Source organism: Diabrotica virgifera, chromosome 10 (genome assembly GCF_917563875.1).
Source record: "Diabrotica virgifera virgifera chromosome 10, PGI_DIABVI_V3a".
In the NCBI taxonomy this organism is placed as follows: domain Eukaryota; kingdom Metazoa; phylum Arthropoda; class Insecta; order Coleoptera; family Chrysomelidae; genus Diabrotica; species Diabrotica virgifera.
In genome coordinates this window covers 63,046,528-63,073,525 of record NC_065452.1, presented here as the reverse complement: position 1 = coordinate 63,073,525, position 26,998 = coordinate 63,046,528, and the positions used below count along the sequence as shown (strand labels likewise).

The window sequence follows — 26,998 nt, the reverse complement described above, 5'->3', positions numbered from 1 at the left end:
TAGTTATACATTTCTTTAATCTCAACACAAATAGTATAACATACACAAAGTGATATATGATGTAGAACATTGTTTGTAACACACTTTGAAGTTAAGATAACAGGATTTTTATATTTTAAATAATTTCTGATATTTTCGTTACCAAATTGAAAAAAATCACTTATACGAATATATACAAATTTGACATTAAAATACCCACTAAAAATGATTTATAGAAAATATAATCAATTTCTTATGTTGCTTATTCTGTTAAATGCTTATTCAATTCTATTAACATTGGATGGACGGATCCAACTTTTATTATGAATAGAGCCAATCAATGGGGAAGCGTACTGAACAAGATATTAATACATAAATAATTGTGCGTTTTTTGTTTTTTTTTATTTACTAAACAAATATAAACTCTTTTCAGTAATTTGAGTTTTTCTAAATTCTCGATACTCAGTGAAACATATTTTCACTACATTGTTCTAAATAATCAACTGATTTCGTTGAAATGTGCACAGTCCGTAGAAAATAGCTAAAGCAATTTGCTTGTATGGAAAAAATATGCAATGCTCACTTTTGAAAAAAAACACTATTTTGGTTACAAACTACCATTTGTCGGTTTTGTGAAAATTATAACTAAGGTCATATATTTCTTGTTAACGTTTTAGCTAGATCCACAGGAGAGTGCTTTGAGACAAGAAAAAAAGCTGCTTTGAGCATAAACAATTTTTTTTTATTATAGCATTTATAATAATCAAATATAAAATTTTGGTGTTCCCTTCATCTTCCACTTCTATTTTTACTATTTTTTAAGTCCAAGCCTATAACATATTGCTCTACAATAGTTTCCTTAGCACATTGCTAATTAAATCATCTTCTGTTCCAATCGAAGTCTTCTACACCTAGGCCTTTTTCAGGTTTAGATCCTTTCCTTTTTCGACGACCCATATGTGTCCCTATTTTAAATACTCATAGTATAAACAAAAAAGTTTATATTTGTCAACATAAATAAGCATATTTGGAAGATATTGGATTAATATTCGTACGGATAAATAGACATCTTCTACAGCATCTCATGCGCCATGAAGAATTAACACTTATATAGTTTTTTTATTACTGAGTCATCTAGAAACGCCACAGTTAAAAACTGGTGGTCAAAATAATAGTTTGAAGAACTCACAATCAGCATTTTAGATATTTGTTTACCTATTAAGCAATTTAGGGACTAATGGTGAGAGAGTAGGTCAAGTTTCCTAAAATGGAAGAACAATAAGATAATTGTTCTAAAACTAGCTAGAGATCACATGAACTCAGAAACATGGAATAAACATGTCAAAATAATATTTCTAAACTAGATGTACAGAAAGACTAAAAAGAAAACGGTTTCGCAGTTTTTGTTTTCTAATATTTATGTTAAATGTAACATAATATAACGAAGCTCATGTTTTGGTAACTTTTCTATCCACCTCCATTTGGATCGTTCCATTATACTTTTCTGTTTCTTTTCCTGTTCTTGATGTTCTCCATCTCCACCTTGCACTTCCGTCGTATATCTGAACTTCTAGCTCTGTACCATAATGTCTTACCATCGATTTTTCTAAGGGATTTCATCTCTGTTGTTTCTAGCATTCTTTTTGGTCTGTCTGTGTCAGGTCGTGTTTCTGGCGCGTATGAAATTATTGGTCTGATAACTGTTTTGTGTAAATTCTATCTTTTGGCAACCTGCGGCTTTGCTCTATTCATTTGATCTTCCACTTCTATTTCGAGCTTTCCGTAGCTAGATAGTGTGACGCCTAGATATTTAAACTCTATCACTTGTTCTATTATCTGACCCTCCAACTCTAATTTACATCTTAGTCGATTTGCTGTTATAACCATGCATTTTGTCTTTTTTGGGGAAATTAACATGTTAAATTTTCTGGCGGTTATGTTAAAATTGGTGCAGCATATTATGTTGTAAGTCATCTTCACTTTGAGAGATTAATATTGCATTGTTTATATAGGAGATTAATTTAAGTTGTTTTTCTCTCATTTGGTATCTTTTTTAGTTCTTACTTTTTCATTATTTCATTCATGATCAAGTTGAACAATAGAGCACTCAGATAATCCTCCTGCTTATTCTATTGCCAGCTTCAATTGGGTCAATTAGGTATTCTTCCTCTACTTTTGCTGTTTTGTACACTCTTGAGTACAATAAGTGGATAACGTCCTGTAATTTGACCCTGTCAAATGCCTTGTTAATGTCCGTGAAACATAAATATGCTGGTTTGTTGAATTTTAATGATTTCTAAGGAATAAGGAAAGACAGCTTTAGATTAAATTCGATTCGGGGGGGGGGGGAGCAGCCTCATCGGCTGACCATGGTTTCTGCTTTTCAGCGTCTTCAGAGCCGCCTGTGGTGTATCCCGAAGCGAACTTTTTTCTAGTATAAATGTATATTAAATGCGTACGGACGCGTTAGCGACATCTATCTAGAGACAGAGAAAATTCACTATAGATAATACTCACTCCGACCTATAGAGAATTTTCTGTCTCTTTAATGATTTCTTTTGCACTTGCCTCATTATAAACATAGCGACGGTGCATGATCTTCCCGATCTAAAACCTTATTTTTGGGGTTAGTTTTAATAGTTGTTCGATCAGGTCTGGTCCTTAACACTTTAGGAGTTCATTCGGTATACTGCTGGCGAATTTGTATTTTTTAATTTTCTTAATGCCTAGGTATCGAAAGTAGTCTGCTATGTTTTTTTTTCGGAATGTGCTTTGTTTTTATTAGTTCGTTAATCTCTTTATTTCGTCCTCTGATCATTCTCCATGTTTTCTTTTGTGTTCCTTAGAAGTTGTATGTCATCTCTTTTGAGAAGTTCTGCCAGTCCTTCCCAAAAGTGAAGGCTTTATTGTTTTCGTCACATTTTATCTTTACTTCTGCTCTCCTGCAGTAATTGATATTTTTGATTTTTCCCAGCTTTTCTCGATTTTACCGTTTTCTAATATTTAATTCTCGGCAATCTTCTCCCTCCCAACATATATCAATTAGAGATAAACAATATAAACAAAAAATGTTTAATCACAAATATACAAAAGAAGTAATAGTGTCAGATAATATGTAATTCGTTTAAACTATTATCTGTTTAGTCATCTTTACAGATATAAGACCTAAGCTACTAAAAGAAACATATGACATGTACAGATGTGTTGAATATATCTACTATCTTGTAATTATTTTCAACAGGTTATCAGAGAGAAAGACATTCAAAATCATATTTCTCTATTCTTGATCTTAGTTGAACTTGCTCACCTAGATAAAACTACAAAATGTGAAAACACATGTAAGTGAGGAGAATGAAAAGTGGCAATTAAATTTGTATAGCCATTTGAAAATAATGATAATATGTACTATAAAAAATATAAATAATAATTGACAGCAATTTTTACCACTGATGCTAAGAGGATAAAAAACGAGATACATCTGAAATCTCGGATATTAAAAAAGAGCTTCATAACTAAAAATCTCCACGGCCAGACGGACTTACAATTTCTGGCTAAAGAAAATTTGCCGTGCGTAACAATATTGATTAATCGTATAATTTCTAATCCACCACAATTTTTTAGCCAGAGAATAAGTTACTTAAACCGAAGGATCAATCAGATCCGACCAGTTACTCTACCAATTTTGTACTAATTCTTCACATCCTGAGATTCAGTGCATCTAATCTATCAGCACTGCGCACGAAACAACATCATAGAAGCTTCACCGAAAATAATTCGCTTCAGTCATCTCTGACCATGCATACACCAAGACAAGGAAAGCTTTTACAGCCGATGTTGATTACAAAATAGCCTTTTGTGCATTAATACTATTTAAAGTCGATAAAGATTCTTTTTAAATATCAGATCTGTCAAGTAATGACAAACTGGAAGATTAAAATTCATCTTCAAATAACAGGATATCGAAACAGAATATTCCGGGGACTATGCCAAGGTGTGGTTTTGTTTAGCAGTGAACCCATTATCTAAGCTACTGAATTCCGCCTATTATGTTTTTTTTAAACCAACTAATTCAGCCAGGACTGAGTGATTCCTAGTTACTAAGATCATGTAATTTCAAAATGAAATATATCGTTAAAGATTATGGAGGTGTAAAATTACAAAACTTGACGTGGATGTCAAGCCCAAGATACCATCCAACATCTTACAAGGGGCTGCCCAGGACTGGATGTCAAGCCCAATACACCATCCAACATCTTACAAGGGGCTGCCCAGGACTGGATGTCAAGCCCAAGATACCATCCAACATCTTACAAGGGACTGCCCCGCATTGGATGTCAAGCCCAAGAAACCATCCATCTTACAAGGGGTTGCCCAGCATTGCATGTCAAGCCCAAGATACCATCCAACATCTTACAAGGGGCTGCCCAGTATTGGATGTCAAGCCCAAGCTCCCATCAAATCTCTTATATAGGGGTGCCCAGCATTCGTTTCAACTTAAGTAAGGAATTGCATGAATTAGTAGTTAAATTACTCTATCGAATAGGAATTATTCCATATTAAATATGTCCCTGATAGTATACTTGAAAATAACATCTACAAGCTACATTGGGAGCATACTGTACTAATAAAGCAACCAGTGACATATAATAGACCATATTTCATAACAGTAGATAGACAAATTAGACAAAAAATGCTTATTGACATGGCGATACCTAACAACAATCTGGGTGTTAAATACGAGAAAACTGACAAGATAAAGACAGAAATATGAAGATAATGAGAACTGAAAAGAACCCAGACGACACCTAGTAACCTCTCAACTACTGAACTCCTCCTAGAGAGCACCAAACAGCTGGGTCTCAGTGAACATATCTATAAGACCATTGACAGTATCAATACGTTATAACTGGATAAATGAAAATATAAATTTTCGACGAATAAATGAAGAAACCTAAAAGAAAAGTATTGACTAAAATTTTTAATGCGTACAACATTATTAGCCCTTACTCACGCAATTCTGTCATTAGGGGTTAATATCAACATTTATAACATTTTGAATAAGCATTTGGAAAAATGAAATAAAAAATGAATGAAACTGATTAATTTTGATCACTACTACTTATCTAATTTTTAATAAATAAATATACAAGAAATGTATGTGTTAATAGACAAACATACTTGCTCTACAATCCTATATTGGACATTATTTCTACTTGGTTTAGTTAAATATATCATACACTTATAACTTACTTACTAAAATCAGCACATTTATTAATAGCATAAAAATTCCACTCGACATTGTTCGACTCTACTAGCACTGCTTTTGGATGTACTATGTAATGAGAGATTTCATCAAGTGTTTTAATTAATTTTTTTAGAGTCGTCAAATGTCCGGTTTGGAATTTTTTATCAAAATCTATATAAAATCTATTTCAGAAATATCAGTCATATATGATAAAAGCAACTACAACTTTCATCACCTTAATACTATAATACTATTCCTGAAACAGAGCATTTAGGTCAATCTTCATTACTCCTTAAAATACAGATCTTTTGCATAAAATTATGCAACATTAACTAATTTTCACGTTTAACTACACCATTTTTATGCAATGCATGGGACGAATAAAATATTATGTTTGGAATTCTGCAGCAACTACTTAGAACTTTTAAAGTATTCCTAAAAAAACAGTATTCAATTCACAATATTACCACATATTTTATCACCATAGAAAATCTATATAAAATGGCAGTCAAAGTGTAGTCACTTATCAATGGAGCTTGAAAACTATGCCAAATTCATATGCAAAATAAATTGTACATTTCTTAAAATTTTACCAATTCACATTAGAACCTGGGCCTATTAACTGAAAAGATGCCTTTCATAGAATTGGAACCTGCATTTCAAACCTACGTGGCTACAAAATAGAGAAAAGGAATAAATTGTAATATTTTATAGCCTTCAACTGAACCATAAATACAATAATTTTGGTCTTTTCAAATCCTTCGGTATTTTATTTTCAAGACAGAGTGGAATTCACTAATAATTAGTTAATTTTAGTTGGGAAAAAATGGTTTGCAAAATCCATTTCAAACTTTAGCTACCCTTTGTTTCGGCTTCTTTTTCGTGTGTGTTTATATTTATCTATTTATAAAGCTCAACAGGCCTTGTACAGGAACAGGCCTAGGGATGGAAAGTTTAAATTTCCATTATTATTTACATTTATTTATATAAAATACATTTAATATTTCTTATAGCCTTTCCATACATTTCTTAACCACTTCCTTCCATTGATTTCTGTCTAATGCAGATTCTTTCCTATTCTCAATATTACGTTGTAAGTCTTCGTATATGCTATTATTTCATCTCTTTCTTGATCAACCTTTTCTCCTTTGTTTATTCGCTTTCGTAATAGTACCATCCTTGGCATTCTTTCAATATCTCCTAAATATCATATTCTCTGTGCTTTCATTAATGTCGTTATTTATGGTTCGTTATATAGTTCTTCAAGTTTTTTATTATTCCTTTTTCTCCATTAACAATCCATTTTTACACCTCCATTGTATTTTCCTGGAAAGAGTGAAACGCTTTAGATATCTGGGTTGCTGGATTGACTGCAGGGTTGAAAGTGATGAGGAAATTTCAAACAGAATAGAACTTACACGAAAAAGCTTTATTAGCTGGCGTTCTGTATTGTGTAGTAGAAGTCTGTCATTGACCATACGTCTAAGAGTATTGAAGTGCTACGTCTGGTCCGTTTTGTTGTATGGATGTGAAACTTGGACAACAAAAATGAAGAATCTCAATAAATTAAAAGCGTTCGAGTTGTGGTGTTAACGTCGCATGCTCAGAATCCCGTGGAAAGCACACATATCAAACGAACGTGTGCTGGAGACAATGCACAAAGAGCGAGAATTGATCAACATCATAAAAATGAGAAAGGTTCAATACTTCGGTCATATAATGAGAGGACCTAAATATCACTTACTCCGGTTGATCATTCAGGACAAAATCGAAGGAAAACCCTGGGTTGGAAGAAAACAACTGTCCTGGCTACGTAAGATTACACAATGGACAGGTCGAACGGTCGACGAATTGTTTCACATAGCTGCAGACCGAGAATTATTTCATCAGCTTGTTAATACGACGATAGTCAACGCTTGAAAACAAGCACGTCACATAAAGATTTTCTTTGTATTTTCCTCTCTCATCTTTCTAAAAAGTCTGCTTCTGATTTTTTAAGCACCCATGTTTCGCATGTATATGTAGCTGTATGCCTGATAACTGTTTTGAAGATTCTAATTTTTGTTTTTCTTGAGACATATTTGGATTTCAATAATGATCGCAATGCTCCATACTTTTTGTTTCACGCTATTATGAAATATTTTAATGGAAGCTACTTCTTAAAGGTATTTGCCAAGTTCCATGGATTAAAACGAAGCACAGTACAGCAAAATATTGCAGAAATAGACCAAAAAGAGTTTTTAAGCTTGAATTTGGTTGACTCTGGAAATCAAAATGATAAAAGGTCACCTAAATATGTAAGCAAGTATAGAAATGGGCAAGAGATTAAGACACTGAGTTTACATTAAGAGCTGCTAAGACATTGATCAGCATATGAACGTAAATAATTACACATTTTCCAAGCTCTTCTTATTAATTAATCATAATATAGTGATAATAAAATTGATCAATTTTCGTATATATATTTTGATTGTCTATTTTAAAAATGGAAAACTGTTTTCAACCATTAAGTTGACAATTCAGTAATGATATACATAATATAAATACAAGTAGACTAATTTAATGTAAATAATTTGTTAACCTACATCATTCAATCTTTTATGACCAATTTTTCAGTAAGATGTAGTATATATACTCGTAAAAATGGAAGAATACCCATGAACGATCACATCAATCACATATTTTGTATGTGCTGTTTTTTTTTTCATAAATAACAAACGAGAGAGATAGATTATTAATAATCTGAAAATATGTGATTGATGTGAACGTTCATGGGTATTCTTTCATTTTTCCGACTGTACCTTTTATATAATAATTATGTATTTGGTTAATGATTACAAAACTCTAATGGCTTCCTAGCTGTATAGTAAAAAAGTTACAAAAATAAAAAACGCTTAGAATAATTTTCTATATTAAGAGCGACCAGTCAGATTTAGCATATCATCATCCTCAGGGTTTGGATCGTAGATGATCTATTAAATCGCTATCCTAGTGTAAAAGTACGAAATTCATATATACTTTTTTGGGAATTTCTAAAATAAAAAGTACTATACCAATTGTTTTGAAAATTTGCATGAGCATTTATTATAAAAAGAAGTATGTATATGTGAAACAATTTCCATAAAAAAATATTGAAAATTAAACGATTTATGCGCCACCTACTGGCACCGTGAAAATAAAAACATGGCTCCACTGCTGGAGTGATTGGGACTAATAAGAGATCCTGAAACATAAAATTTCAAAGTGATTATTGAAATATAAGTTATTTCCTATACCATCAACTAGGATTATGGAAAAATGTTCAAAATTTTGGAAAAATGACGAAATGACATTTTTATCCGATTAAAAAACCCCTAGTTATAATAATATTTCAATAAGAACTTTGAAATTTTATATTTCAGGATTTCTATTAGTCCCAGTCACTGCAGCAGTAGAGCCATGTTTTTATTTTCACGGTGCCAGTAGATGGCGCATAAATTGTTTAATTTTCAATATTTTTTTATGAAAATTATTTCACATGTACTTCTTTTTATAATAAATGCTCATGCAAGATTTCAAAACAATTGGTACAGTACTTTTTGTTTTAGAAATAGCCCCTTAAAAGATACTCCTCCTACTATTGGTAGTACTGACTCAGACATTTAACATACTTATGGAAGAAAGTCAATGCAGCTAGAGCTGAAACGTGAATCTGCAAAATCCACTTACCAACCAGCTTTAACCTCTATGTTACAAGTTTCTTAGAATCTCTAAACCATTTAGAATATCTATAACATACGACTTTTCTAAAAATGAGGTTTTCTTCTTAGAGAGTTTCTTCCTAGTTACTTACACAGAAGACTAAGCCAAAAGACTTGTTAACTCTTTAAGGTGTTCAAAACCCCTTAAGTACGTTTATCTGTATTACGCAAGTTATTTTATGTCATAATATTCGTACTAGTTCACATTTACAGTCAATGTAATGTGTACTGCCTTCCATATTCTAATCTGTAACATGAATTCTTCGTTTTTCGTGAACAAAATATACTTTTGTGTACTGATATTGTCACTGATATCGATATCTTTGCACCTTAAGAAAATGTACATTATTTATTTTAATGCACCAAAACGTTACTTACGCTTTATACTATCATTTAATAGTTAGAGAATTTTTATTTTGGTCCCAAATTTGTAGTTTTGAAAGTTTTACAGCCTTAAAAACTCTCTACTTTATGTTAATCTTCATCAGTCTCTTTTTTGCACCAACTCTTCTTCCTTGTTCGAAAGTTTTACAGAAGGTATAGAACGTACAAACCTATTATATCTATAGTAACAACTCCAATATGTCTTCATTTAGCCAACGTATTCCTATTCTATTACATATTCATCTTAATTTTGTAGTTGAAAATATAATTAAGACGAATCTGGACCAATCAAATCCAAATAAATAACTTTTAATAACTAATTTATCTGTGGACGGTAATAGAGGAGAATATAAAAAGGGCAATCACTCATGTTCTGTGGGGCCATATTTCTAAATTTTATGCTGGGTTCTTTTATGTTATCAGCTGTCTCAGCATTTTATTCTCTTCTTTTTGTTTTATTCATAGAACATGTATAACGCATAGTATCAAGTTTGAGATATAGAGAATAGAGCAAAGGGAAAAAAATCAAAACCTTACAATCTGATTCAATATTAATATTAGCAAATTTTTATTTAATGTTGATTTTAGTATTATACTCATATATTTCTCTAAAACCAATATCCTAAAACAAACGGAATTAAGTTGCGATAATACACTGTTAAAGAGAGCATAATAGGTGAGTTTCACAGAGCTCAAATTTTTTGATACCACAGGTATTTGAAATGAGTGAATTTTCCCCCTTAAAATGACATATATGGCTTAAATCTGGAAATTAACAAGATATTAATACCAGTAATCCGCAGTATAGTTCAAATAATTGATTAAAGGACTGATAAGTTTTACTAGATTCGATATGCATTTAATGCTAAAACTTGCTCTTAACTGAATCTTCAACTGAAGATACTTATTATTTAAGTGACAATGTCTGAGAAGCTGCCATATAAAGGTAAAACTATTGACAGAATACCGAGTAGACCATCGCTACACTAACTACATAGCATAAGACTATCTGAACAACAAACAAATAAATTCTGTATACAGCGAGGAGTACGACAAGGAGACACAGTCTCTCCAAAGCTATTCACGACGCTTTTATAACATACTTGTAAGAAGGCAGATCTGAACTAGTATGATATCAACATAAACAGAGAGCAGCTCAGTCATTTGGTATTCGCAGATGACATCGTCCTTATAGCTGATTGTAGGGATGTTGGAAAAATGATATCACGCTTCCTTAGAGATCGGACTAAAGATTAACATGCACAAGACGCAAATAATGACTAACCTGGTGCTAAATCATAATATACCTCAAAAGGAAAATCTTTGACAAGAAGTGTGTGTTACCTGTACACACTTATGAAGGGGAAAAATAAGCACTCACAAAAAGGTAGTGAATAAGATTCGCGTGACTCAGAGGGCTATGGAGTGCCAGATGTTGGGTGTCTCTTTGAGAGATCGAATCCCAAACGAAGAAATACGTCGTCGAACAAAATCAACGGACCCTAGTGAAAGAATTGCGTAGAAAAGTGCAATGATCAGGACACGACGCCATATTATCAAACAACTGATGGATGAAACGTATTGTAGAGTGCATAGCACGACAAAAAGCACTACGGAGCAGAGAACGCCCACCAACCAGATGGACTGACGACCTAGATGTAAACCGCACAAGACAGAGACAGATGGAAAGAGCCGAGGGAGACTTATGTCCAGCAGTGGACGCGTACAGGTTGATGATGATAACAGGGATTCATTTTCCGGAGGACCAGGGCCCTGTGTTTAATAATCAAACACTACCCTTTGGTCTATTCGGTCGGCTATTTTCATTTCATTTTCAATCGTAATGTGCAGATTGTGGTTTTGATTATTGAAAACACAAATAATCTACAATATTTACGATTTAAAAGACTGATTTTAAAAAAATATAGAGTCAATGTGTAGTTACGATCTGGTTTGATTCCAGTGGCGGCGCCTGGTGTAAAATATTGGGGGTGCACACATAATATTAAGATATAAAAAAACCTTGAGACCCATTTCCGTAGGTAAAATTTTTTGAGTGTCGTCAAATTGTAAAAATCAAAGGACCTTATTAAAAATTGCAATAAATAATGTATTTTATTGACTTAAAATTATAATTTAGTGTTTAAATGTTACAAGCAAGTTTTGTAACGAAAGTCAGTCACCTTTTTTTTTTAGATAAATTATTCACAAACAAATTCAGTAAAATTTGGAATTTCTTGAATCATTTTTTTTTAATTGAAAACACTGTGCAGTGCAGAGTGCAGTTAATCGATCCTGGCCCATAGCTATTCTAAGGAAAATTTTGATACGTTTCAATGCAGAGAGACATCGTTCTGTTTCTGCAGTTGTCACTGGCATCGTAACAAGTAATTGAAGAATTTAAATTATTTCAGAAAAATCGTTTTGTAAATTATTTTTAATCAAAAATTTAGTTAAGTGGACTGCGCCGGATAGTTAAAATCGTATCTTCTATTTTATTCATTATGCTTCCTCTTCTCCAAATATGTGCTTCACACCTACACAATTTGTAAGTTTTTACACAAATCTCCATTTTAAATAATCATTTATAATCCCGACCTTTGCACTTTGGTACATTCTTAATTAACAAATTTGGTTTCGGCATTTTTATTTTTTCTTCTAAATATAATGAAGAAAATTTAATTGATTTTAAATATTCCACGCTAACATTTACATCCACAAATCCTTCCATTCTTAATATTGTTCCAAAATTCGAACTTAACGAAAGCAAAATTTAAACGTACGTGGGCCGTGCATGTTGAAACACCATAAGATAATATGCCATAAGATCACATCCAACTTGTGCTCTTGTGGCCATCTAAACTTGTGGGCTATAGCGGGTAGCGGGGCGGGTGGTGAGTTGTATGAAAAGTCAATGGAATAGGAACCACCCTTCAGAGCGGTGAACGAGGGGTTCTGTCTAAGGCCTCGCATCCGTAAAGTTTCTCCTTTGACATAGAATAAAAAATAATTAAATGTTACCTATTAGATACTTATAAACTCCTTGGATCTGTTATTTCGAATTTCAATTACTGTATAGTTAGATTAAAATATTATTTATAGAATGATAAATCTTACATATATGAATGTTGGTGTGAAAATAATTTTGGGAGTTCACGTGCACATGTGCACTTATGGAGAAACCGCCACTGTTTGATTCAAACATTCAGCTAGTAAGGCCATTTATTTTGATAGTTTATTCAAAAATAAGTTAATCAGTGTATAAATTTAATTGAAATAAAAGAACTGTCCACTTGTATTTGAATAAATACTGTGAGGTATTTTTTTTGAAAATAGACTGTTTTTTAAGATACCTTAAAAATCCTTTACATTTCCTAGGGGCAACACTTAAGTATAATGTATATCCTTTAGCAAGGATGCACATTAAATGTAAAATAACATTCAGTATCAATACACTCAATTTGAATATGCTTAATATTAAATGCATGAAAATATAATAAAAAAGAAGAAAGCACAACAATCGATATATCTCTTTACTATTGATTCAGTCTTCTATAGGTTGTTATACGTACAACCTGATTAAATGACCAGACACATCTCATTTGTGGATTAGACAAACAATCCGGATATCAGCACTATTAACAATCCGAAAATATCAAACTGGTAGTGACTATTTTAAAATGATGATGTGCTGGATTCGTAATTTTTTAATACTTAATTTCAAGTTTAGATTATTTCCAATTTGACTAATTTCTATTTATTAAAATTACTAGTAACTTGATTCAATTTTGGCTCCTTGATTTGACAATACAGAATATATTAGTAAAAGTTTAAAAAAGCGTTAATATACCGATAAAATTTTCTACTAGTAACAACGTGTGGCACCAAAATTTCTGAAATGGCAGGAGCATTGAGTTGTTTTGTCGGATATGTTTTAACACATTCTCTTTTCTTTCTTAAAGTTCCAGTTTTAATTTGTGCTGTAATGTTACGTACGGATTAAACAAAGTGGTTTACAATTCTGTTTGTAGAACGTATTGGGACACTTGGCTGTATATCGTATGACATTTCTTTAAACCTACTCTTTGATAGACGCCTACAATGTACTTCTTGTCTAAGAATGGTACATGAAGTGGCAGGTAACTCTGTGAAAAACGAGTTTATTTTATTTTTTTTATTTATTATTTATGAATCATACGGGAAAACCCCATTAAAAGTGTAATTATAAAGTAAGTAATAATAATAACTAGCATCAACACCAAAAAGTAGTACACATAAGAAGATACAATGCAATAATGCAAACAATCACAATATACCTAAAATAAAAGATGTAACAAATATACCTAACATATAACACTAAATTTAACAAGACGTATTAACAATAATGAAACAGACATTTTTGCAACAATGAACATCATAAAGCCAGATATCTCTTCAGTTGATCCAATGAAATATTGAAAACATCGATATTACTAATATTCAATAATCCCATATACCTATCGACTGGGCTATGAAAACCATAGGATCTTCTGTGGTAAGAGACATTTAATGTTTTATGATAGCGAAGGGCTCGATTGGGAACATTAAAATCAATTTGGTGCAAGAGACTTGGACAATCAATTTGTGCGTTAATCAACTTATGCAGAAAAACCGCACCAGAGATGTCACGACGTAATCTGAGAGGAAGTAGAGAGAGATGGGACTCTACAGTTGAGTAATCATGGTTAACTATAGTTAGATAAGATTTGAATGCGCAGTAACGTAAAAATGTATGTTGGATCGTCTCGACCGTATCGATATGGTTTTGATAGTAAGGAGACCAAACTACCGAAGAGTACTCCAACAAGGACCTAACAATTCAGCAATAAACCAATCTCGTTGCTACCACAGAAAAACACTTACAATTTCTCATAACAAAACCTAGAAGCTTAGATGCGTTTACAGAAATAGTATTAATGTGTTCTAATGGAAGAAACGCGATTGAGTGGTTGGTTACATATAGTATAACTCGTTTCAACCCTCCCAACCTTATGTGTAAAACTTATGAAAGAGCACTTATTGGTATTTAAATTAAGTCTATTTTGAACACACCAGGCATGTAGACAGTCTAAATCCTCCTGTAGCAAATCTTGGTCTCTAATCGTTTCTATAACTCTCCAGAATTTTAAATCATCAGCAAATATTAGTCACTTACTATTACGAAAGCAGTCAATTATATCATTAACAAAGATGTTAAAAAGGAGAGGTGAAGTATGACCACCCTGAGGAACTCCAGAACTTACTTTTATTTCATCGGAGAGATGACTACCAATCTTCACCCTTTGACTGCGACCCGTTAAGTAATTTTGTATCCACTCCACAAATCCAGCATGAAAACCAAACAAGACCAACTTACACAATAGAACTTGATGATCCACATTATTAAAGGCGTTAGATAAATCTGTGTATATTGCATCGATTTGCTTACGATCCTCGATGTGAGTAAGGTCGGACTGATAGCATACCAAATTTGTCGCAGTGGACTTATTTTTGCAAAAACCATGTTGTGACTCAGATAGTAAATTTCGACAAGACCAAGAAAGCTGCTTAGCTACAAGGCAGTCAAACAGTTTAGGAATAGCAGATTGGATGCAGATACCACGGTAATTTTCAACATTATCCTTCAGACCACTCTTAAATACAGGTACAATATAACTTTCCTTCCAGGCCATCGGAAACGTCGAAGTTTCCAAGGATTTATTAAATAATAAAAATAATGGCACAACAATCGTACAAACACACTTTTTCAGCAGGAAATTTGGGACGCCATCTGGACCAGTAGTGAGCTTATTGGGAATCGAGCTAATACAATTAAAAATATCAGAAACAGAAACAGGATGTGTATGAATGCTTACATTAGAGTTTTTAATTTCGGAAATTGTAGGCAATTGAGAGTGATTGTTGTTAGGTATGTACACTGTCTGAAAGAAATTCATAAACAACTTGGCTATATCTAGACCATTACAAGCTGTATGTTCCTGGTAAAATAAGGAATTAGGTAAATGATGACCTGACCTTTTGTCATTAACATACTTCCAAAAGGATTTAGGATTATTAATTAGGTCTGACTCAATCCCTCTAACATAGTTGTTAAAACATATTTCAGATAAACGTTTACATTCCGCTCGAAGACGTGAAAACTTCATATACTCAGTGTCAGAATGATTTTTAAGATAAAGAAGGTGCGCATACCTTTTTTCCCTTGTTAATTTTCTTAGGTCTGAGGAGAACCATTTAGGAAAGGTACATGTTCTATATTTTTTCAGAGGAATAAAGAGAGAAATCCCTGTTAAAAGGATATCATAGAAGAGACTTGTAGCATCATCAACGTTATTATCCAAACACCCATCCCAATTAATGAATGAAAAAAAGTTATTCAGTTCAAAATAATTATTGTTCCTAAAATCATAAAAAAAATCTTCATAAATAAATTTTGTAGTTTTAGTGTCATTTATGTTGAGAGCTATGGAACATTCATACCCTACATGGTGTAAACTTGGATCAACAAGTGGATCTCCCGCTTTGATGACATTCAGTTCCCTAACGTTAGAAAAAACTAAATCTAAAAATACATTACGATTGTTAGGGACATTGTTATTTTGGAAGAATTTCAAATAACCAAAAGCCTGTGCTACATCCACCGCAGGATCTCCACCAGGACAATTCACCAACACACCATACTCATCATTATCCCATGCTGCATTAGGCAAGTTGTAATCACCAAATACGAACATACTATAAGATGAGTACTGCAAAACTTAGCTTTCAGCAGTTTGAAAATGCCTAGAGTAAATTTCACGTGGAGACTGTGGGGAAATGTAAACACCACCAATCACAATCGCACTAGCATAATTGTTCAACTCGAACTTCATCAACCGAAATACGCTTAGACTGAATTCTGTTAATAATAAAGATTATTATTCCACCACCACTCTGCTTTGCACTAGTCATTTGGTTGCGATCACACCTGTAGATACTGAAACCCTTACAATTCACCTCACCATCAGCAATGCTAGCATCCAGATTGCTCTCGACCATAATAATAATGTCATAGGAACAGCATGAAATATTTTTAATAACATCTAACATTTAGCAGCGTAGGCCACCAACATTTTGATAATAGACCATTAATGGGAGAGAAGCTAGTTTTTTGGTTTAACGTCCAACACTACAGGAACCCCCTTTCTATACCTAATAACTAAGTTTTCTTCACCCGCAGATTTTCTTTCTTCTAAATTCTTTTTGGCAGCCATATATGCATCTTGTTGCATCTTTGTGAGATCATTAGCTATTCTTATATTAGAGTTCCGCAGCTTATTTCCAGATTTCAAAGCAGTCTTCACTATATCAGGACTATTACATATTACCTTCAGTGGTCTCCCTTTTGCACTATTCTCCAACCTTTTACCAACACGTATTACTTTATTTACTGACTCCATGAGTTGAAAATCCTTTGATAGAGTACCACATGCATTACTATTTCAATGCTTAGACTTAGTTGGTCTGGACACGTACGACATTAGATTGCTCAAAAATCTTTACTACAACCAGACCGCTTGTATTAAGTTGGACCAAGAAATTTCCGCTCAAGTTTCTATTTAGCGTGGTGTCAGACAGGGAGGTGTTATGTCCCCGAGATTGTTCAATGTCTACACCGTACCAATTTTTGAGAAAGCGTTAAATAATCGCCGCGAAGGTGTTAAACTCGGTGGTAAAATCATTAATAACAACAAATACGCAGATGACACCGCCATAATGGCAGAGAGTTTGGAAGACCTTCAAACCCTGTTGAAAGCTGTAAACAACGAATGAATGGACCGTGACGTCAAATCAATGTTGGCTACTCTGGAAAATTTGCCAAACAAAACATAAATTCACACGTGGTGTTTATTTTGGTTTTTATAATTGGAATATACTGCTTGTAAGATGTTTAATTTTTACAAAATGGTAATGTGTTGTGTACCCGTGATTGTAATCAATGCTCATAGTATATTTTCCACCATATTTCCAAAAAGGACTGGTTAAGAACCTGAATAAACGCAGTAAGTACTATTGTAGTGTGTAAATCCTTGATTATGTGTAGGGACATTTATAAAATTAAAAGCAATATGATTGATATGACTAACAAGGAATGTGTCTTTAGAAAAATGTGCAGATGCTTGTTAAAACAAAATAAAATTAAAAATGATTACAAAAATCACGTGTATAATCCATTGACAGACGTCAAACATTTATTGATTTTTGATTTGTTTGGAAAAATATTTGACGTTTTGACGTCACACTATCACGGTCCATTGCAAAGGGCTTAACAATCAACGCAAAGAAAACAAAATGGATGGTGGTCGGAAAAATTAATATCGAAGACTCAGTACTAAAATTAGATAAGTAACAAAATCCTGGAAAGGGTAGAACACTTCAGATATCTGGGTAGCTGAATTGACTGCATTGAAAGTGATGAGGAAATTTCGACCAGAATAGAACTTGCACAATAAAGCTTTATTAGCTGGCGTTCTGTATTGTGCAGTAGAAGTTTATCATTGACCACATGTCTAATGCCGCATCCACACTGGTAAAAATTTGCGTCGAACCAACTGTTCGTCGCAAATATTTGCGTGCTCGAAGTAAATTGTGCTAGTGTGGACGTGTTCGTCGCATAAATCGGACGCAAGAATTTTCGACGCACACGCTCCATCTGTTATCGTTTTCGAGCGAAGATCAAATGATTTGAGCACCGCGTCCTCACTGTTAAAAATTTGCGATGCAAATTCTTGCGACGAACTATTAGTTCAATACGCACGAAAAATTTACCAATGCGGACGCGCCATAAAAGTATTGAAGTGCTACCTACGTCTAGTCCGTTTTGTTCTATGGATGTGAAGTCTGGACAGCAAAAATAAAAAATCTGAACAAATTAGAAGCGTTCGAGTTGTGGTGTTAACGTCGCATGCTCAGAATCCCGTGAACGGCACACATATCCAACGAACGTGTGCTGGAGACCATGCACAAAGAGCGAGAATTGATCAACGTCATAAAAATGAGAAAGGTTCAATACTTCGGTCATATAATGAGAGGACCTAAATATCACTTACTCCGGTTGATCATTCAGGGCAAAATCGAAGGAAAACGCTGGGTTGGCAGAAAACAACTATCCTGGCTGCGGAACATTAGACAATGGACAGGTCGAAGGGTCGAGGAATTGTTTCACATAGCTGCAGACCGAGAAACATTTCATCAGCTTGTTAATACGACGATAGCCAACGCTTGAAAACAAGCACGGCACACAAAGAAGAAGGTATCTAGGATGAGTCAAATTTCGTCTCATGGGGAATGAGAGCCGCCATGATTTAAATTAATATAGTACAGTAACACACAAAAACCGGTGGAGTATAGTATGCTCCATGTTTTCGGCAACAAATAAAACATGTAGCGTGTGTTTCGCAGAGTAGGTTAAATTTGCTTGATGTCTACAGTAAGTGCGCCAATACTGACTCTGTTTACATGTACGTTTGAACAAATACATGTGTATTTGTAAAGAGTTTAAAACAAATATAATTCAAGCCACAGATTTACACACGAAGAAGAGTCTGAACACCAAGTTATGCCAACTAACGCCTAACATTAATATTCACGTAGGTGGCAATTTTGCGCCGATATACTTTCATCCTTTCTTAATAGCGCCTTAGATGCTTTACAATTCTACGTAGAAAATTCTGTGTGCATATGACCAAAATCAAAAGCCAAGCGCTGTCTGCAAGTTAAGGTATTTGTTTGTCATTTTGCCTTCTAGTCTAGTCGAAACATAAGGGGTTCCGTGGGAAATTCTAGCTCGCCGTGATTTGATGGTGGTATTATAGGTTTTTTGGGTCGCTCAATCCAATGGAAGTGGTCTGGAAGCCCAAATATGGTGCGTTTATTTGTTATTAACAAATCATGGTAAAATTAGGTATTTTTCAGGTATTATTAGAAGCCCTGTAAAGAAATTGATAGTGTTAAGGTCTTCTCTGGTGTATCTTTAGTCGCTGGTCACCCCCAGGGTAAAATCACACATCATCGGTACAAAATCACTTGTTTTGTTTGACATGTTAGCTACGTGTATGCCAAATTTCATGTCAATCAAAGTGGTTCTTTTTTAAATTTAGAGCAAAAACCGTTAGTAAACGTACTATAAACCGTTATTTTTGCAATAATTTATTAATAATAAAGTCGGAACGTGGCTTAAGCTATCACGACTAGTGACAATCGATTTAGCGTATAAAAATACTATGAAAAAGACTACAAACTTGCTGTAGATAGAGCATTATTTCGAACTTTTCGGCGAATAAACAATTATTTTGTTATTAACAAAATAAGAACATATTTTGAGTAATCGCGACTAGTTGCATTCGATTCAGCGACCAAAAAAACACCAGAGAAGACCTTAATAATATCAATTTATATACAGGACTTCTAATAATTCCTGAAAAATGCCTAATTTTACCATAATTTGTTAATAACAATTAAACGCACCATATTTGGCCTTCCAGAACACGTTCATCGGATTCAGCGACCCAAAAAACCTATAATACCACCATCAAATCACGGCGAGCTAGAATTTCCCACGGGACCCCCATGTTGCGACTAGACTATTCTGTTGGAGCCGTACTTTGTAAATAATACCTTATCTTTTGCGTGCTGTTAATTCCGATTACCACCGACGCGAAAACAATTATTTTCTACATCAAGTAATGTTAAGTGATTAACAGAAGACATACAGTATTCATGGGTGCCTTGCCGAATCCAAGAAAAATATTACAACTATTGCACTCTTAACTACTACAATTAGAATATGTGATTTTGGTTTACCTCTATCGGTGGGCAATCCTGGTAGATTATTTAACTTAAACACTATGACAATCACGTTTTAAGAATCGTTGTTCAAGTTTAGTCATCTTATTTAATTCATTCCTGTTATTTTCAACCCTTTGCAAGTTCTGACATTTGAATTTATTTATTTAATATATTCACTATCAATTGTCAGTCACATTGTCCTATGAAAGTACTTTGCAGTGATTAGTCCAAGTCTGTATTTTCTTTATACTTTTTTTTTTCAACACAAGATTGACTATTCATTAATTATTTTATTTAAAAACCGTGAGTCCAATAAAACATGAAATAGTCATTGTGTATGGCACTTGATATAATATACAATACTTAATTTTCTCAATATTAATATAACTCTATCGATTTTAATGATTTCCACTTAACACAGGTATCACTAAGCCAAATAGCGTCCATGATAACTGATATTACCACAAAGCCAGGCCTATACACCAACAACGTTGAATAACCTCTTTACGAGTAACTCATATATGTCTTGAATATTCTTGAACTTTAAAGCCAGATTCGAAGGAATGATCTGATGTTCACCAGAATTCTACCTCATCATAATTGGCTCGCCAATCCTCTGCTCGCAGAGAAGTCGCCATTCCCTCGATTCCCCCCAACTTTTGACCCTTAGAATCTTAAGGTCTTCTTCCACATCATCAAACCATCTACTACCGATCGTCTGATATCCTAACAATGTGTCCAGCCCATGTTAGTCGCTGACCACTGTAGTGGTAAAGTTGTACCAATCTTAGAGATTGCGCAGCCATGATATCCTACATCTTACTCTACAGAATGTCTTGCGAGAGGTCATTCCTCAGTCCTTGCAAGAACTCATTATTAGTCACTCCGTCGATGCAAAAGATTCTCATTATGCGTCTGTAGCACCACATTTCAAATGTTTCAAGGCACTCAAATGCTGGGTGCCTCGGATAAGGTCCATTCCGTATAAAAGAACGAAGAGGTCATAACATTTTAGCGAAATGCTTCGAATTACTTCAGCAACCAGTACCGATGCTAGGATATAAGGAGCCCGCCTACAAAACTAGCAAAGGCGTCCTTTGGTTTTTTAAAATTAGTATTTTCGTGTTTTGTATAACACTACCAGAATAACAGGCTCATTTTGGCGCTCTCCAATCAGGGGCGCCCGCCTGCATTGCATCCCAGGCCCCGTTATCGCCGGCCCTGTCAGCAACTGCAAATGTTGCAAAACTAGAACAAGTAAATTTCAATTGGAATTAAAATAAAACGGCCTCGACGCATTATTGTGAACTGATTCTGGCTTTGTAGATAAGAACCTCATAAAGAGAGAGAGAGAGAGATAGAGATATAGAGAGAGAGACAGAATGACAGTCGAGAGGTATGTATGTATGTGTAGGAAGGAAAGCGAAAATCTAGTTAGGACAGAGGCTGACGTGGCGGTCGCATGAGCACCAAAGATGTGTATGATGGCGAGCGACTGAGAATCGGCCAAAAGAAGGACATCGTTGGTACTGACCATCAGGAAATCATTGGTACATCGAAGGAAGATTGGTAATGACCACATCGAAATTGCAGAAGGAAGGACTACGTGACTCTAAAGGAGTTTTGTTTTGAGTTTAAGAACCCAGTACTATCGGAAATGTTTATCTCCAACATCTGTTTGCAGATTCCCAACTAGTGGCAAAAAAAGATGTGAACCTCATAAACAAAAAGATTAAGTATTGCATATTATTTGCCTAGACCTTGATGTTTCTGTTTGCATTTATTTTTATATTGAATGTTTGGACTATTTTTAATGCAGAAGAGTGCCTCGTCATTTAAGAACGTCTGTAATGATTAATCTTTTCTTGTACGTGATTGTTATATGTTTCTCGTTACAGCTATGTTTATCTGAATGCATTGAAATAAATATTGCAGATTTCCCAAAAACACACGACAAAAAATTGTGGAACACAACATTGGTTCTACACTTAGCTGCGACAAAATTTTAAAAGGCTAACAACCGAAAGGCCTAGTATAAATTGGGAAACCCTTCTACAAAAAATTACTACTAAGCTGTAACATAATAAAAATTGTTCTGAGTTCATCCTCATATCGGGTTGTTTATCGATGCCTGTACCATTTAAGCGGCACATGATAGGTTTAGTCTTAAGATAATGAGCAACCGAAGTTTTGTCAACTTCTTAATTTGTCGATTATACTAAATATTGTCGCTCCCGGTAAAGTTATATGTCTAATATTAGGTATAAGGTCTAAACATGTATAGGTTCGTTAGAAAATTTGTATGATGATACTATTGATTCAATCTATATTTTATATACAGAAATAGTATCAGGATGTAATACCTTAATTCAAGATTGAGATGAAATATTGCAATTTTCAATTCATCGATGACTTTAACATCTCAAAAAGAACGGGTACAGTATACAAATAACGTTTTTAACCGCCTATACATTTTTAGTTCGATGTCATTTTCAAAATCATGTATTATTTTGGTTCCTTTAAAGATTGACAAACGTTTGGTATTTAATCACTTATTTACATATTCTACGGAATGTCTAGATATATACTTACTATATAATTATCGTAAATCAATCTTAAAAGACTTAGAAATTACTTGAATATAAATGCTAAAATGTATCACAGAGGTTGTATGATAAACTATTTTACAAAAAAGTTGGCGAGTCAAAAAAGTTTGCTTTAAAAATATTTTAGAAATACGCTACTTCAGTCTTGAGGTGGTATAAAGCATAGTTTTGTTTGTAATTGTGTAAACTTTGAACTAATATCTTTGTGCTGGATTTATTCTGTGCAGTTTCATTGCAAAAATGCAACTACTAAGAAACATACGAGAAATTACAACATAAAAAACGATTGTATGGCAGTGCAGTCATTTCAATGAGGACAGGAAGAGCAGTTAACCACAGAATAGGGTACTTCTACCAATTTCTCAAACCAAATAACAGTTAGATTTCATTAACTAATAACAGACGTGTGGAACTCAGTAGAAATTCCAGGAGACTGAAAAAAAAGCAATTATATGCCCAGTTCACAAGAAGGGAGACAAACTTAGCTAAAAAAACTACATATAGAGGCATACTCCTTACTTTGTGTGAGCTATAAGCTGTTTCTGTAGATTAAAAAGGCGATTACATCACTTCATAGAACAAACCATAGGAGAATACCAGGCCAGGACTGTCTACTATTAACCAGCAATTCAATGTAAAACAAATATTAGCTAAAGCCTGGGAGCACGACATGGATATCTACCAAATCTTGTAGATTTTCGACAAAGCATAACATAAGCAGAAATAAAATATACAGAAAATTATGCAAGAATTTGGTATATCAAGGAAATTGTTAAATTGTTAATATGTGGAATATATTATCAGAAAACTGTTCGTAAACCCAAATGATTTATTTTTTAATACGTCTAAGGAGATTTAATGCACGCAGACGATGTAAACTTGATGGGACGAACCGCAAGAGATATCACAGAACTTTATGTGGAGCTATAAGAAAATGCAAAAGTAGTGCTAGCCGTCAACGTATACAAAAATAAAGTCTTGCTAATACAAGCAAGAAAACGAAACTTGCAGAATTTGACAATAGACGACGTGACGCTAATATTGAAGGATTAAATCAGGTCACATATATCTGGGCGTACAGATAACAGCACGACAGCGAGGAGGAGGAGGAAATACGGAAATGGATAATGCTTCTCCTAACAAAGCATACTTCTCTCTCATCGCAGGTGTTTGGATCCAAAAATATCCATAGGGAAGTGAAGTTCAAAGTATATAAAACTATCATACGACCAATAGCCAACATATGGATCATGACAGAAAAGAAAATAAACCGTATAAATACTTTTGAAAGATAGGTATTAAGAATGATATTGGGACCCATTCGCGACAATGGTATGTGGAGAATAAGGTTCAACCATGAGTTATACCAATATTACAAAGAATCCTCCATAGCAGTGGTCGGCCAACTTTTTATCCAAATAGCCAAATATGAACATTACAACAATTTAAAAAGAAATTGGGAGCCAAATCTGCTTGTTTAGCAAACTTTTATTACGCTAAATAAAACTAAAGGGTCTGGACCCCGATTTTTGACCCTTCGCTTCGTTATCGATCATTCGCTATCTGTACACTGTACAGATACGAAGCGAATACGTTCGATAACGAAGCGAAGGGTCAAAAATCGAGGTCCTGGTCAGTCGGTTAAGATGTTAAATGTTAAGTCAATTGTTATAAGTCAAAAATGCTCCCAGCGATATTCCAAAAATAAAAGAACCACATGTTCTACATCAAAAAAAAATCGACCAAAAAAATGTTTTTAGCCCTATCCATAACCCCAAAAAATTAAAGTGTGTTTTTTGGCGATATCTTCGTTTCTAATCATCGTATAAACTTTTATTTTCTTTCGTTTTGTAGGGTTTTATTTCATACATATCTCCGTACAAATCAGTACAATTTGCGGATGATACGACATACATAATATCAGGTAATAAAAATGAGGATTTAAAAATGGCTTACGAGGAAGTCTCTGATAAATCTAGCACATGGTTTGCTGCGAACAAACTAAAACTCAATACTGAAAAAACGCAGGACTTGATTATATCTGCAAGTGGTTTACATGGCGATCCAGATGACAAAGACACTGCTAAACTATTAGGAATAACCATAGACAATCGATTGAACTGGTCGGCTCATATTTCACAAGTAAAGGCGAAGCTGTCTAGTTCATTGTTTCTTATTCGTCAACTAGCAAGGGTTGTCAGCTTTGAGACATTGAAGGTGACATATTTTTCTTTATTTCACTCACACCTAAGCTATGGATTAATCTTATGGGGCAATTCAACAAATGCTCTTCAAATTTTCAGGATGCAAAAGAAAGCTATCCGGATTTTAGCAGGGGTTAGTTATCTGGAACATTGCCGACCTCTCTTCATCAAATTAAAAATTATGCCGCTACCTACTCTGTTGATATATCAAGTTCTGACTGAAATTCACAGAAAAAGGTCCCATTTAACAAAGCAGTCTGATGTTCACGTTCACAATACGCGATACTCTCACTATTTACGAACAAATCGCTCTAGATTGCGTCTTTCAGATAAAAATTGTCTTAATTATAACTACTACAATATTTTACCAAAAGATATTAAACAGCTAAGCTGTAACAGTTTCAAAAAAGTAATAAAAAGGTATCTGTTGAAACATTGCTTTTATTGCTCGGAAGAATATATGACTCATTGCAGAACATCTACTGAAATGCTTACCGTGACACAAAATATTTTTTGTTAATCTATATTCTTGTTTGTGATACATATTTATAAGTTGTGTTTTATATTTCTGTTTTATATACCTTGTAATTTTTATATTCCTTATTTTGACTTTGTAATTTTGACTTGCTACAAACAATTTTTTTTTGTAAAGTAGTTAAATAAATCTATCTATCTATCTATCTATCTATCTATCTATCTAAATAAATCTATCTATCTATCTACAACACGATATTTTTTACAAAATTTTTGGCGCAAAATCCAATTTTTTTTAAATGTTGATATGTAGAACCGAAAAAGGAAAGAACAGCAAACGTGAGCTTTTTTAGCTGATCATAAGAATCAGGAATATTATTTCAAGCGTTGAAAATGATCATATCTTCCTTCTCCAGGTCATTCAAAGCAGACCACTTCTTGTGTTGTGAATATTTTTTCTTCTCCAATATTTCCAATTCAACACACAAGACGTTCGCATTTAGAGCGCCATACCTCCTTGTTTTTTAAATCTAGAAATTATATTTCAAACATATTAATGCCAATTTCAAAAGAAGAAAATTTCAACTCAGTTGTAGCATTAAGAGAATTATTGACAAATGCTAAAGTTTGTAAGTTTGATAAAAGCTAATTTATCAGAATAAGATGTAATGTTTTTCCTACCAATTTTTTAAAAGAACATATAATTGCGGTTTCCGTTGCATATAATTGCAAAGATTGCGCTGGGTACGTTACCTTATAGGAATGGATAATGGAATGGAAACAGAACGCTTAGTAGAACTATGGTGGGACGGTGGCCAGTAGGAAGACCAAGGAAGAGGTGAAGATGCTAAAGAGATATTGAGGGTAGATCTGCTCCAGCCGGAGGAGAGCAGCCAAAGGAACAGAAAGTAGAGGAGGCCAGGGCCAGACTTAGGCTACAGCGCCATAGGAGAGACTGTTCCTATGCAGAAATGCAAGCAAGCTGAATGAACATGGTACTAAGAACATAAAAATAAAGATCCTTTTATGGTCAAATAGTAGTAAAAATAATAATTATAGAAGAACTTTTTATATTCCTACTATTTTGTCCCTACTAATGACTAACACTGCAATGATATATTTCTTGGATTTCTGTGTACGCTAATGACATTTGTCACGTTAGCTAATAATTGTCAAAATATCACGATATGAATAAATTTTCAAGTATATCTAAAATCGGTAAAAGCAAACTCTTTCAACTCCCCCAAATAAAATATAAATATGTTGAGTATAAACAAAATAATTTTAAAAATACATAAAACGTAGGTTGAATTATTCAATTTGGAATAAAGTAAAATCAACAATAAATAAATTAAATACAGAGTAAACTCACATGCAGGTCAAATGAATAGTTCAACCAGAGTAAACCCCGAACCATACAATTCGCTCCTATTACCATTTGGTAACTGCAACTTTAATATCCTTTATTGTTCAAAACGTCCACGGTAACAAGAGGGGTTT

At 33.7% G+C, this 26,998-nt stretch overlaps 1 protein-coding gene across 1 annotated transcript in view; it reads right to left on the bottom strand.

Moving 5' to 3' along the window:
- Positions 1-26,998, bottom strand: part of LOC114344998 (tyrosine-protein phosphatase 99A-like) — a 67,899-nt gene continuing 40,901 nt past the window's right edge. Inside the window, exon 11 of the mRNA XM_028295818.2 lies at positions 1-26,998. Within this exon, the coding sequence (XP_028151619.2) occupies positions 26,952-26,998 (47 nt within the window). The 3' untranslated portion in view covers positions 1-26,951.